General features: G+C 44.6%; 1 protein-coding gene across 1 annotated transcript in view; it reads right to left on the bottom strand.

Annotated features, from left to right (window-relative positions):
• The window catches only part of LOC144765136 (inactive dipeptidyl peptidase 10-like), a 502,355-nt gene that overhangs the window by 447,332 nt on the left and 40,328 nt on the right, over window positions 1-14,695 (bottom strand). The window contains exons 2-3 of the mRNA XM_078650313.1: window positions 7,898-8,012; window positions 2,402-2,497 (exon numbers count right to left, since the gene is read on the bottom strand). Of these exons, the coding sequence (XP_078506439.1) occupies window positions 2,402-2,497; window positions 7,898-8,012 (211 nt within the window). The remainder of the gene's footprint in view (window positions 1-2,401; window positions 2,498-7,897; window positions 8,013-14,695) is intronic.

Below are 14,695 nucleotides of genomic sequence, written 5' to 3'. Positions count from 1 at the left end.
CTCTCCATGAGTCTCTTGAAGGCCCAGGTGACCCCATCACTGTCTTGTTTCTTGCCTAGGTATGTGCAGGCAGGGTCTACAAACTTTCCGCCCTGCCCGCACTATCCAGACAGGAAGCACAGCTTTGCTTCTGCCCTATGAGAGCAGAGAAAAAACCTGCTCCCACCAGGGCAGGAGCAAACAAACTGTAAAGCTCTTGCTAGTACCCAGGATGGGGAGCCGGTACGGACCTCAAATGCCATGGGCCTTACCCCATTATCCCCAACATTGGCACCCATGCACCCTCAGTAAAATATTGGCTTGTTCCCGCCAGCACCCAAGATGGGTGCTGGCTGGGCTAGGGAATCGCCAGGGACTGCAAGGGCCGCAGCGACTCCCCCCACAGCCTCCAACATTGACTAAAGGTGTGGGTACTACGGGTGGCACCGGGGCACACAAGATAAATGAATGTCCAACTCCCACCGACATCCAGTATGAGTGCTGGCTGGGGAACCGGCAGTTGCCCCGGGGGCCTTGAGGCTCCCCTCATGGTCTCAAAGTGATTATAAAGTATGGATGTATCGGGCGAAACTGGGACTCCCCCAAAAAACCCAAAGAAGAACATAAATAAAGAAATAATTATTACGCGGCAGGAACCGCTCATTTTATTATTCACTTCTCCTGAACAAAAGGCACCCCATAATGCTCTGTGAGGGCTTCTTAGTTATATGTTGTCATCCTTGGGCACCAACAAGCATTTTTTAAATGTTGTGGAGGGCTGCAGGAAGTGCAGCAGCGCTCAGCATCATTAAAAAAAACACAGTGAGTCTCCTAGGTCATTGAATCCATGACCCCATGACTGGTTTTGCTTTCGTTTGTTTGCATATTAGTGCTCGCCTGTGCGTATTCAGATGTCTGTATTTGCAAAGTTGTGCTGTTCATTGATGTCTGAATAGCTAGGCTGGTTACTGTCACAGAACAACATCAGTGGAATTATAGCCATGGTTACTATTTGGCTGTATTGATGTGTGCATATGTAACAACCTGGTTATGCTTTTATGTGTCTACATTGGCACGCTATTGTGTGGTCATTCAATTATGCGTCTGTGTTGCTGTATTTGCATGGTTGCAATGCTCAAATAATGAATGGTTTTAATGTTGTGTTTCTCTGTGCTTTTGCTTATATACGTTTATGCACTTGAGTAATGTCCTGCATGGGCTATTTAATCTAATGTGTTTATTCAGAGGGTGCCCTTAGAAGGGGCCAGGGGCACCAGCAAGCTTCTGCCTAATATGTGGAGGGCTGCAGGCAGCACAGCAGCCCCCATAAACATTGTTTAAAAAACACTCTCAGGGCATATTTAGGGTAATGTTGGTGCAGGGCAGCAAGTTACCTTGCTGCGCTGCCTGCTCCACAGGGAAAGGGTAGGAAAGCACTGTATTTATCCAATATGGTGCTTTCCTGTCCCTTCCCTCTGTGCTGGCACCATTTCCGCAGCTTAGCACCAACGCAGGCATGCTTGCACCATGGTGCAATGGTGCCTGTGGTGTAGGTAGGATTATCTTTGTGCAGAAAGGGGCACCTTCCTGAATAAAAACATAGAGGTTATTTCATCTTATGTGTGCTGCACAATGCAGCACTCATAGAAAGAGGAACAAATGAGGAGAAATAAAGATATATCTCTGTATGATGCCTCCTCTAAGAGGCCTAACATTTTAATGCATTCCCAGATTTACAAGTACTTGTACATCTGGGAATGCGTCAAAAACCATGCGGGTTGTGTGGGAACACCCACCATAATGCCTATGAAACACCTCCCTTGCGCAGAGTAAGGCAGACGCAGTGATTTGCTCTGCTTTGCCTTACACCAGATTTATGAAGCCATTCAAGCCTCTATTACTCTATGACTGGTTGTAATTCTGTGTGTCTGCATTGTCTGGCTATTGTGTCAGTCTGTGTAGTCTGTGTAGTAATGCATTTATGTGCCTGTGTTGCTATATTTGCATGATTGCAATGCCCAAAATATGAATGGGTTTGATGTTGTGATTCTCTGTGCTTTTGCTGTTTCGCATATATGTGTTTATGCTATTAAACCCTTGTTACTGTACTGTTGTTTGTCACATGTCTGTGCTTCTGTGTTGTTGTGGGTATGGTGACCAGATGATGGGGCATTCTTTCCGCGCCACATTCCTGGAACTGTGCTTCTCTTAGAAGTCATTGCTATCAGGTGCTTTAGTCCAATTAGTTGAGCATAAGTTACTCTAGACAACAGTCAGAATGCACTGATTAATTGGATGCAAGCTCATCAGCAGAAATCACTTGTCCAGGGGCACCCTATCTGTGTGGTTGGGCTGCTGTGTGCCCGGTTACTTGGCCTGCAGTATGTATTTCTCTGGCTACTTATCTCTTTGACATACTCACCATTGACCCAGTGCACCTGGGGGTCATGCAGCTGAAACTCTGCCTTCCCCAGGTCCTCCAAGGTGAGCCTGGATCCCACTGGCACCTTAGATTCTTCTGGAACATAAAAGCAGGGCACTGAGTTCACACTCAGAGAAACACTTGTTCTAATTTCTTTCATGCGCAAACAAACTGTGGCAAAGCCAATAGGTCTGGCCTTGGTAAACGTGAAATGTACTAATATTATTATTATTATTCAAACGTATACAATATATAAAAACATATGGTAAACATAAGAAACATATAACAAATAAACGATTCACCGTGCAACCCAGGCAAACAGCTCTGTCACTGAAGAGCACTTCTTTCCAGGTAGCTGACAACATGTGATCAGGCACAAAATGCTGTCACTCACAGAGCAAGAGAGCCAGTGGCTGAAATGAGCTGACCCTTTGCTCAACGCTGCATGCTGTGCTGAGCAGAATCAAAATGTCAATGACACGTGAACAGACCAATGGATGAAGATGGCGGACTGAAAGCCCCTGAATGTATGCATGCATATATCTATGCATTTTTAATATAGATTTTTTGGGGCAAAGACGAGGCTGGCCTGAGAGCTCAAGTTGTCTCACGGCCATCAGTAACAACAATATATTCCTTGAATGAGTGAGTGAGCAGTCAAGAACGCAACTGAGAAAGAGGCAGAAGATTGAAAACAAGAAGAGCAGAGGGAGGCAGATCTCTGCTCTTGGTTTGACAGGCAGCAAGGCCTCTCTGTCTCTGAATGAAATTTTGCCTTCAGTCTTGTCCTGCCCAGTGAAAGGAGCGCAACTTCCAGTCCCCCTGTATTTTTAGCATGATCACTGATTATGTAAATGATTTCCATTTAGATGCATTGCAGGGTATTTATAATAAAATGTTGAACAGCGGTTTTACTCCAAAATTGGTAACGCTGTACTTTGGCATTTTTTAAACACAGTGTAATTAAAAAAATACGCCTCTCCCCTATGTTTCCCCTGGCGCTAGTGCTTAAAAAGCTACCAGTGCATGCACCCATGAGCAATGTTGCAAGGGTGACTGTGCTTCAGGGGCAATTGTTTAGGTGCAGGAAGGGACACATTTCCTGCACATGAAGAATCTTTAAAGGCAATTTGCTCTTTCTATGTGTGCTGCAGAATGCAGCGCACTTAGAAAGAGCAAAATGTGAGAAGAAATTAATCATTTCTTCTCGCATCACATCCTAAGACCAGTTATTACCTGGTCTTCATTTCTGGTGCTGCCTTATCCTTGTAAATATGGAGCATCGTCAAAAAGCGATAGGTGTTGCGGCGGAATGTCAACAGCAAAACATATTGCATGCCCCTTTCACGCTAAGTGAAGCGTGAAAAGGGGTCTTATTTACAAGGCAGCGTTAAGCCACGTTAAGTGCCTTAACACCACTTTTTAAATAAGGAGAAGGGGAAAACGCCACCTAATGTCACTAAAAGTGACGTTCTGGTGGAAACATCCCCTTGTAAATATGCCCCAGATTGAAAAATCCTGCTCAGCTGCATGTCCTGAAGTTCTGTTATAGTTTCAACCTTCGATAACCTGAGTTTGAACCCCAGTTGTACCAGCAGATTGTCATGCTTTAGGAACCGCTTCTGCCTTCCATAAGGTCTCTGCCCTTAATACTCAGTCTTCAAGGTATCCCTCTTTGCCTAAAGCTCAATAGCTTATTTAGGCATGGTTCATTTTTACCAATCCTTTTCAACTTTTCTCTGCACCCTGTGCTCATTTCGCCACACCCCAGACGTCAATGAACCCAGTCTCCTAACTTAGCACTCTGACTTAACATGCTGTTCTCAAAAAGGTCTCTCAGTGAGGCCTTCATAGTTCACCAAATTAGTTTTTCGTTGTGCTTCATACTACACTTCTGCCTTTCCTAGGTGTTGTAAATAAAAAGAATTACTTTTACCAGTGGTACTCAATTTTCTTACCTTTGAAGTCTGGAAGGCTGAGTTATGCCACTACCTCGACTACACTACACCATTACTTCGAGTGTCATTACTAAGGCAAGCCACCACATCACACAACGCATCAGAAATGTTACTTTTAAAGTTTGTATAATTTAACAATGGGGTTACAATATGGGTAATTAAAAAAATTGTAATGAATGTACTCTAGCTAGCTGCCGACATATAGGTCGGAGACATGGGTGAATGAGGCAAAGTAAAGGTACCGGGAAGATATGACTCGTTTACTCTTAAAGATTATTATATGCAATGATAGTTTTGTTCCTTTTTTTGTACGTTACTTTCTTATGTGTATTCACTATAATTCATACAATATTTTGAACACTGAAAAAAAAAAGAACGCGTTTGTTTAGGTATACCTAACAACAAGCAAAAGTATTGGACAAATAAGACATTTGTGGCCAATCCTCAAAGGCCAGGTAGTCGATTGTTGTAATGATTTACTAGCTGTAAGGCAGCCTCCGTAAGCAGACAAGGCGTGGAGAGAGGGCGTATGTGTGTTGGTCACGGTCCAGCTGGAGGGTTCATGCACGGGATTGTATGCAGTGTTACCAGAGGTGGAATGTGCCAGTACACTCGGCACGCACTGCAGGCTGTACTCTCACTGAGGAAGCAATAACATGACTCACAGAACTGGGCTACGCAAACCACAATAAAAGCCAAAACAACATGCCGCATACCAGAAACCACAGCTGAAGTTAATGTTGGTCGGCAGCTAGTGAAACGGAGTTCATTCCTGCACATGTTTATGACAGAGCTCAGTTCACACACGTGAAAAGTATTTGTCGATGCTGACGAGAAAGTCAGTTTAGGGGTATAGCCAGTGCTTGAAAAGGAAAAACAAGCGCGATGCGCGCACACTGCAAGGAATGCGAGGTATGCAGCTGGCATTCGGCCGGTCTGCTACTCGCTCCCGAGCTCCCTAGGCCAGGGGAGAGACATGCACCCCCCTTTAGCCTATTGCATGCTGTCTTCCTTAGAAAATTGCAAAAAACACAGTTGATGGACAGGATGTAGAACAATGTCATACATTCACCCCAGTACAAGGATCTGGGCCTAAATCCATCGTTTTTTTGCTCTCCACACCACCCTGGGTTAGACACTGGCTATATGCAAATCAGCTCTGACCCTGTGTCTCATGGGAACAGTCCAGTCCGAACTACCAAGCCATGTCTTTCCCAGACCGGAATCAAGCATCAAGCGTCCTTGGATGCTTGATTCCGGTCTGGGAAAGACATGGCTTGGTAGTTCGGACTGGACTGTTCCCATGAGGCACAGGGTCAGAGCTGATTTGCATATAGCCAGTGTCTAACCCAGGGTGGTGTGGAGTGCAAAAAAACGATGGATTTAGGCCCAGATCCTTGTACTGGGGTGAATGTATGACATTGTTCTACATTCTGTCCATCAACTGTGTTTTTTGCAATTTTCACCCCGAGTGGGCTGGGTATGCTCAGACGTGTATCCCAGGCTCTCCACACCACTGGAGTCAAACTATCCAGGCTGAATGAAGGCTGATAGTCAGAAACCGGTCCTTGGATGCTTGATTCCGGTCTGGGAAAGACATGGCTTGGTAGTTCGGACTGGACTGTTCCCATGAGGCACAGGGTCAGAGCTGATTTGCATATAGCCAGTGTCTAACCCAGGGTGGTGTGGAGTGCAAAAAAACGATGGATTTAGGCCGAGATCCTTGTACTGGGGTGAATGTATGACATTGTTCTACATTCTGTCCATCAACTGTGTTTTTTGCGTCTTTCTTAGAAAGACGCAGGCAAAGGCCAATAGCAACAAAAAAAAAGCACAGGCACAAGCGTGGACTCCGAGTTGAAAGTGCTTATTAGAAGCCTCACAGAGCAGTGCATGCACGCTGGCTCGGGCGAGACCTAATGAATGTGTCCACCTGTATCGAAACTGGTGCTCATGTAAAGTGCTCTGATACCCGATTTCTCGGGTCTAGTTTGCGCTATATAGGCAGTGAAAATAGTTTCTCACCAAATGGAAAGATACAGCCAAGGCAACCTTCAAGGGATGGTTCAACAGGGTGACGTACCTCGGAGGCGCTGACAGCACTGCCCTGCGAACTCACCATGGAGACAAACCATAGGGATACAGGGCCTGTGTTACGCCACTGGCCCGCGCATCTGCCCTTGGTCTCACCTCCCACTGACTCCAATATGCAACCATTGGTATAAGACCTCGCCATATGCTTCCCATCCAAGAACACATCTGTTTCAAGGTTCTCACATTAATCCATATATACCAGCAGGTTAATCGCCCATTCGGAGCTCAAAAATTTATCAATCAATAAACCTCGTCAAGGCTTCTTCTGTTTGTTATACCTAACCGCTTGTAAAGTCCTATCTTCTGCCGTTCCATATCTGTTGGGCGGGCATTTTATGTCCCAGGATCCTCACTCCTCAATTAAAGAGTTTTCTGTCTGTGACATGCACAATTTCAGAAAAGGTGTAACAGCTGGGTATTTTTCTCATCCTAACCTTATAGCCAAACGTTCTGCATTAATTTCAAATTTTAAAACGGCAATGGCAAAACTTAATCAATGTGAGTGGGGCAACCATGCCAAACATTTCCCTTTCTAGAGGGCCTTCCCTCCTGCAGCTCTCCTTTTACTCATCCCAAACCTAAGCTTACAATATGATCTCCCAAATAACACTTTCTAGACTCTTCCCCTTCTAGACCTCCTTTATCCTATTCAATCTAACTAACAGATTTGCATGCCCACCGCTCAAATTAACTCCTATTTCCCTGTACTAATCCACCACAAATCTTTTTTGTGTTCTGTAGTTGTGTGCTACTCACCGAAAAGGGCTTTGATGCCTCCTATGGGGTAGTAAGCGCCATATTTATTTATTTAGCGATTTATAGAGCGCCTGGTGACCCGGAGGCATCCCCGCGCTGATAATTACAATTAGGTACCATGAATCTAAATAGGAGTAATTGACACAGTCAGTGGCTATAGTCACATTTTGGCATGCACCATCCATCTAGGGAACACATTCGGACACACATGTCCTAAACTCTTGGAGCAGTACTTGTTCTCTTTCAAGCTCTGTGACATGTCAGTGATTCCAGGCCGGGTAACTTGGATGTCCAATGTATGTTGAGCAGGGCTGGAGCCGTACAACATTTTCAGAATATCAGCCTAAGAACATTTTGCATATACTTATCCTTATTGGGAGTAATTTACATAGTCATTAGATATGGATTGAGACCAACTTTGACACTCTTGGCTTGAATACATTGCTTCATTGACCCGTGTTTTGTTCTCTGCTGGACCCAAGTGTTAACCTTTTAAAACAGCCTAAAAGAAAAAATGACAACTTCTGCGTTTCCGATGCGCCATTGCTAAGCCAGGCAAATCAGTCTTACACGTACAGTACCTGATATCACTATCAAAGGACTCGTGCAATTTTAGATGATGGGGGAGAATGAGAGAGAGTGACAGAGGCCTAGGAGCAGCGACAGGCAAGGGAGGGCTTGTACTCACCTGGCGAGAGGAGCAGGATAGACACTATGACCAGTGACAGCACCACGGTGATAACCAGCATGGCAATGCAGATCCCTTTCCAGTTCCGGGGCGGGCGGCCCGACCCTCCCATGTCCTGTGGAAAAAGAACCGGTCACAAGTCACCCTCTGCCTTTTAGAATGTTCATTGCAGAACCTCCAATGAAGCTAACTTCACCATCCCTCCTTAGTCGCCACAGAGCTCTCAGAGAATCGTGTTAGTCTAATTAAATCCATGTAAGTTAAGCAAGACTACAACACCCAGAATGCATTGGGCTATTGTGGACATTTCCAGAAGTGAAACAATGTCCATAATGACCTGGAGGGAAGTGGTCACCACAGGCTTGAGCTCTGTGTGGGTCCCAGTACTGGGAGAGCGGACCCTGCCTGCTGCCGGGCGGGACTGAGCCCATGCTACCTCCAGTCAGCTCGGCACTGGTGCCTGACTCCTCGGAGCCTGTGTGTGACCCTGCATGCGCTTGTGTGTGCGCGCGCAACCGCGCACGTGGCCACGAGAATCGCCTCGCTCAGCAGCCAGTGCTGACAGCATCATGTTTCCTTCAGAGATGGGTCCCCTGGGAGGCGCTGGTGGCCGCGCGGGGTAATGGAGTGTGCATGGCGAGGCTGTCACGGCATGTGGGGAGATCTAATTATCAGGGCCTAGGCTCCCCCTCACATGTCACTGCACTCAATCACTACGCTGCGGCAGGAGGAGCATTCCACTGCACGGTCTGGCACCGGTGCACCGAGGCCTTCACCATGGCGACCAGATGCACTGTCTCCGGGCCACTCATGCTTCACTGTTCACTCCCCATCTACTGTGGCATTTAACACTCACGCATCCCAGAGACCTTTTAAGGCATGGGCAAAGTGGGCTCTGGCCCAGGGCCCCAGCCTTTCAGGGGCCCCTGATAGAGCCAGCTCTGTTCTGCAGAGCCGTGCCCTGATTAACTTGAATAATTACTAAACAGACTGTTTTGAATACCGTTTTCCTTTGATTTATTTTTAAAGTGGTTGATGTGTGAGAGACTATTACAGACACTTTGCAAAGAAATGTTGTTAATTTTCGTGCAGCATCCATAAAAAAGGTTTCTTTTAGATCGCAATAGGACCAAACATATGAGAAATGGGAGGGTGTCACAGATTATATTTGCAGTAATATTAGTGAACTGCTTCTGTGTTAAAAATATTACAAAAAAAAATCACTATTACTGAATATTAGATGTAAACACACTTAGAATTTGGACAATTGCACCTGTGTACTATCAGTGACCTGGCCAAATAGGGCATGAAAGAGCTGAAACTGAATCATAAATTCAAACTTTTCCCCAGGGCCTCCAAAATCCTAAAGATGTCCCTGATTTATCCACACCCCTATGTAGGGATATTTAACATGCATTAACCCGTGCCCCTACTTCTGTGTATCTAACACTCATTCATCCAAGACCCTGCGTACGGGAATTTAATACTCATTCATCCAAGCCCTTACATACAGGCATTTAACATTCATTGACCAATGTCACTACGTACGTATATTTAACACGGATTTATTAATGCCCTTAGGTAGGGTCATTTAGTACACATTTCTCCAAAGCACACTCACTCATCCAAGCCCCTACGTATGGGCATTTAACATGTATGAACTATGCCTCTACTTATGGGTATTTAAAACTCATTCATTCGTGCCCCTGTGTACGAGCATTTAACACACATTCATTAATGCCCCTACATATGGACATTTAATATGTCTACATCCATTCAACCACGGCCTCCTGTCCAGACATTGATCATTCATTCATCCATGCCACTGCGTACCAAGTGAAACCCTCGCCAGCTCATGTGAGTATCTCACTGAGGTACCTTACAAGCTAAAGCGCTCACTGTCCATTCACCAGTTAGCAACTCCTGCCAACCAAACCAGCCTTGAGTCAACAAGTGCATTCCCATTTCAGCTCATTCACATCACTTTTTCACTCTTGCCAGTTTAGGAATTGATGTGGTCTTGCTGCATTGCCAATACTAATGGCAGACCGCGTGCTTTACGGATGTATGATGTTACAACGCGGTATAAAACACCGCAGACCATCACAACGCAGATTTTACAACGCAAGTCGTTACAACGACTTGCGTTGGAGGGCGCTGGATTTAGGAGTAGTGTAATTTACTGTTCCAACTCCAGTCTACATACAGTAGGGAAGGTGTTGGATAGTAAATCACACTATTCCTTGTCCTAGAGCGCCCTCCAGCGCAAGTCGTGGTAACGACTTGCGTTGTGAAACCCGCGTTGTATTGGCACTGCGGTGTCATTACTGCATCGTAAAGGATGTTTCCCGTGCTTTACACATGCTAATTGATAACAATAATACCAATCTCGCACCAGCTCAACCAGGGCCAAATTGGGGAATCAAAGGAGTCCCTAGCAAAAAATGCTCAAACCAACCCTGCTCCCTCCGTCTCCTTGCTCAATCTCTCTCTTTCAAGCCATGTATTCTCCCTCTCTTTCTCCCCTTACTCTTCTCCTTCTCTGATCACTTTCTCTCTTCCTTCCCCCCTTCTTTGCTCTCATTCTCTCTCTCTCTCTTGCAGCCTCCCCAGGTGAGCCGGTGAAAGTGACAGAGGCACCAAGATAGGCCATGGGCTCTCAAAACTGGTCTCTAAGCCCTCTTGCCCAACGGTGGAAATTCCCAGTGGAATAAAAGGCCTATACGGCCCTGAGTTCAATCGTTTCTTGAAATTCTCATTACCGGCTGTCAATGAGTGGACTGAACTGTGTACTTACTCAGCAAATCACTCTCTCACCGCACAACCGCTTCCTACTGATTGACTGATTTGTCATTCCCCAAATCAAAAATGTATGCATTGGGATCCCTTATTGGCTCCTAAATTCACTCAGTTATTAACTTGCTAAGCAGGTCAACGTACTCAGAGCACTTAATTTTCTTTGGTTTATATACATTGAATATTATGTAAATTAACTAATTGCAAGAAAAGAATGAAGCATACCAGAATATACAGAGTGCATAGATTATAATCACAGACAGAAACCACTAAATGCATAGTTCCGAGACATAATCCAAACTCATTTTTTTCATACACTAAACAAGTGAAATGGAGACTACCAATGTCATCAGTACATGCATATTCAAAGCAGATTTATCAAAAAATGCGCCTATAGTCAGCATCCCTTTATATATTGATGTGAGTACCATCTCTCTGCAGTTTAACTATCCACAGTCTGATAGCTTTACAGAAAGGAGTAACAGGGTAAACACTACAGGCAAACTGCCTTCCCCTTAGAAGTCCATGTCTCCCTGCTCTCCTCGTGTTGCTTCCATGACCTTTGCCCTCCCCATGTTGCATTCGATCATTCTGTCGTTTCACCCACCATTACTTCCAACCCAGTTGCTTTTGCTCTCCCTGACGCCTACTTAAAAAAAAAAAATTAACCCACTTTTGCACATTTTGTTTTATTTTTAGCTACCGATATGACCTGGACTATTCAGGGGCACTTGTAATCGAGGCCTTAGTCTCTAGGACTGTCTACATTAATCTCTAGAATGCCCGTCATGTCTCGAGCCAGCTCTCTCAACTTTATTTTTCAGTAGAAGACCGTCTCTTCTCAGCCTCGTGTGTCAGTGCAACCTGGAATACATCCACCTCTATGCTTCTCTGCAGATGAGGCTGCCCAAACATATACAATAATGAGACTTGAGTGGCATATAAAAACAGTGTACAAGAAAGAGCCACATATGAAAACATACATGTTATTGTTTGGCATACGGCTGCACTTCAGTGAACTACTTCGTGATTAACATTAGTCACACACATCAGACAGTTTGAAAATGTGTGGTGGATAACAATCACCAGGACCATGGACAGTTGAGATAAAATGACTGAACAGCCACAACCCTGACTCAAGAAGACAAAAGTATTGAAATCGAGAATTAACTTGGGGCGGTGTGGATCTAGCTCATATGGAGGGCCGGACAGGCCATCTATTGGATCGGCCATTTCCCCAGGGGCTGTAGCCAAGGCTGGTTTGTGGAGGTTGAAGGTTGATGGCTGCTGCCTCTATCTACATCTTTTAAGGCAACAGGCAGAGCAGGCAAATAGAGACAGAGAGCAAGCAAGAGATGGGAAGGAGAGAGGCAGGAAGGGAGCGGAGTCAGCGTTGAACATTGTAGCCAGGGCTGTTTTTGGTTCCCAGTCAAGGTCTGCTTACAGATGTTGTCTGGAGTAGATTGAGGAAGGTGGGTTTTCAATGCAGACTCAAATTCATTTAATGAGAATATAACTATGAAATCCAAAGGGAGAATGTTCCACTAGAGGTGGGCGAATCCACAAATTAACGGGGAGAGCAAAGCCAGAGTCGAGAGAAGTGTCTGGCTCGGATATTAGAGCCCTTGCGCGAGCTGAGCCCTGAAAAGGTTTGCTATATAAATCACTTAAAATATGATAGAATCTCTTCAAAATTCAATTTTGCTTTTTTTGCGAGTGGAAGCTTTGTTATTAATATGTCACTTTATACTACTACAATGAGAAGTACTTTGTTAAAAGTGATAGTTTTAAAACATAAAATATTAGTGCACTAAAACGCAAAGCGATTGTCATGTAAATCCTGAACATGGCCCAGATTATTATAGAGCAACATTCCTTATGGTAAAGCTTCGTGCAACTTTGGAAGTTTTTATATAGTGGAAACTTGACCCGGAGCACTTCACATAAGCATCAATTACATTACACATGGTCAACATTAATTCCTTATAGGCATGAGGAAATGAAATAATTTGTCTGGAATCACAGGATGTTGAGCCAACGCAGAGATTCGAATCTGGTTCCCCAGACCCAAAGTCTACAGCTTCGGCCCTAACACCACACCAGGGTAGGGGGAGACAGGCAGGCAGAAGCCACATGAAAGCTTGGCTCGCCACGGTAAGGTTTGTGCAACCTAACGGAATGTTTACAAACAAAAATAATTTCTGTGTATTTTTTTCTCTCTCCTGCCCAAAATGAATTAATCATCACATCTATTTGTAGTGCAATCGGCTTGTGACACTTTAGAGTGTAAACATTTACATGCCATGCAGGAGCCATGCAGAAAATTCCACCAGCCTCCCAGTCATTTCAGTGCTAGTCACTTATGGTGAAGAGAATTGTCCAATGAGCTGATGAGATCCAAAGTTGATACGCATGGAGCAGATCCAGGCGAGATTTACAAGGTAACCACTAACCATGTAAATGATGTCTGTTTTGAGATGTATTATATGGACCTTCCTCTCGTGTAGATATCCTTAAAACCTTTCATGGAGCTGCCAACCATTAGCATTTTATTAGACAGCCTTGGAAAAAGTGAACTATAGCTAGTTCAGGCGAGTGCCTTGAACCTCGCTCTGATCATCTGAACCTTATAAAAGAAAGGCCTTTCACGAAGGAACTTGCCCTCAATATCCACAATGGACATTTGTTGCAACAGAACGCTTCAATGGAAATACATTTTCAGCAGTTGAATGGTGCACATTTTCAATTTTTTTTATTTTACAGAGTTTTATATAGCGCAAACTTGACCCGAACCGGGTATCAGAGCACTTAACATAGCACCAGTTGCATTACATGAGGATACATTCATTTTTTATTTTTTTATTTTGTTAGGAACTGGGAGATAAAGTGATTTGCCCAGAATCACAGGATGTTCATCGTCATTACCGAGACTAAAACCCAGTTCCCCAGATTCAAGGTCGACCGCCCTAGCCGTTAGGCCAACTCCTTTCCCACATTCATGGTCATCGGTGCATTCCGCGAGACTGAGCTGTAGGAGAAAGCTCAAGCATCCTCCGTATCCTCCTGGCTGATGATCACCCTTCAACAGGAGAGGCTCTGTGTTTGTGGTTTTCCTCCACACACAGAAAGGAAAACACTAGATGTCAAGTATGTAGGGGTCTGAATTTCAGATGCAGTTATAATAAGAGCCGCAAGCTCTATTGCTATTCTCGGTCGATTTGACAGACCTAATTGGGACAAGATGCAAAAAGGGATTCAAGTTCCTTCCAGATGAGCAGCATTTGAAGGCTGAAGCTCTAATACAAGATGGACCATTAGTTTTCAAGCATTTAATCAGTCTGGCCATGAATAGAGCTGAAATAGCACATTGAGTGTTTATCAGGAGACATTTATGGGCTAAGTTTCCAGGCTTTGAGCCAGAAACTCAGCAGAAAATCTTGGATCTTTATGTACTCCCAACATTTTCACCAGTGGCAACAATGCCGACGGGATTAGATAGAGCCTTAGCAGGCTGGATCCCTGACCCAAGTCGCTCTGACGTGCCTTTTATAAAATACCCCTTGGGCCAGAAAAGTGCAAGATATCGTGTGCAAGTAGGATGAATTGTATTTTGAAAGTGTAGCTCTTTGCCACAGTCTGACATTTACAAAAAACAGCTGATATTCCACCTTTGCAGCAAACTATAGTGAAACGTGATCATTGTCTTGTTGAAGACGAGGTCAGTGAAGATTCAATGCAAAGTGTTCCTCTAAGATGAGATGGGCTTCGAAGTCTATCTTATTGTCCAGTCTTGGGTCTAAGACAATTTAACATGTGTTTTGAATGATAGTGTGTCACAGTGATGGCTTTCCATATCAGAGCTCCTACAATGCAACAAGGAGATTTTATGGCTGCTCTAGACTTCCTGGAGTTTGAGGTGGGAAAAGGCCATTATTAGTAGGATCTTCTTCTTGATTTGAGCCTTGCAACACGATTCTTGAACAAGCATCAAGCAGTGTTGAT

The sequence above is a fragment of the Lissotriton helveticus genome, chromosome 1_1, assembly GCF_964261635.1.
Source record: "Lissotriton helveticus chromosome 1_1, aLisHel1.1, whole genome shotgun sequence".
Taxonomy (NCBI): domain Eukaryota; kingdom Metazoa; phylum Chordata; class Amphibia; order Caudata; family Salamandridae; genus Lissotriton; species Lissotriton helveticus.
The sequence above is the reverse complement of the archived record's forward strand: the minus strand, read 5'-3'. Positions and strand labels throughout refer to the sequence as shown.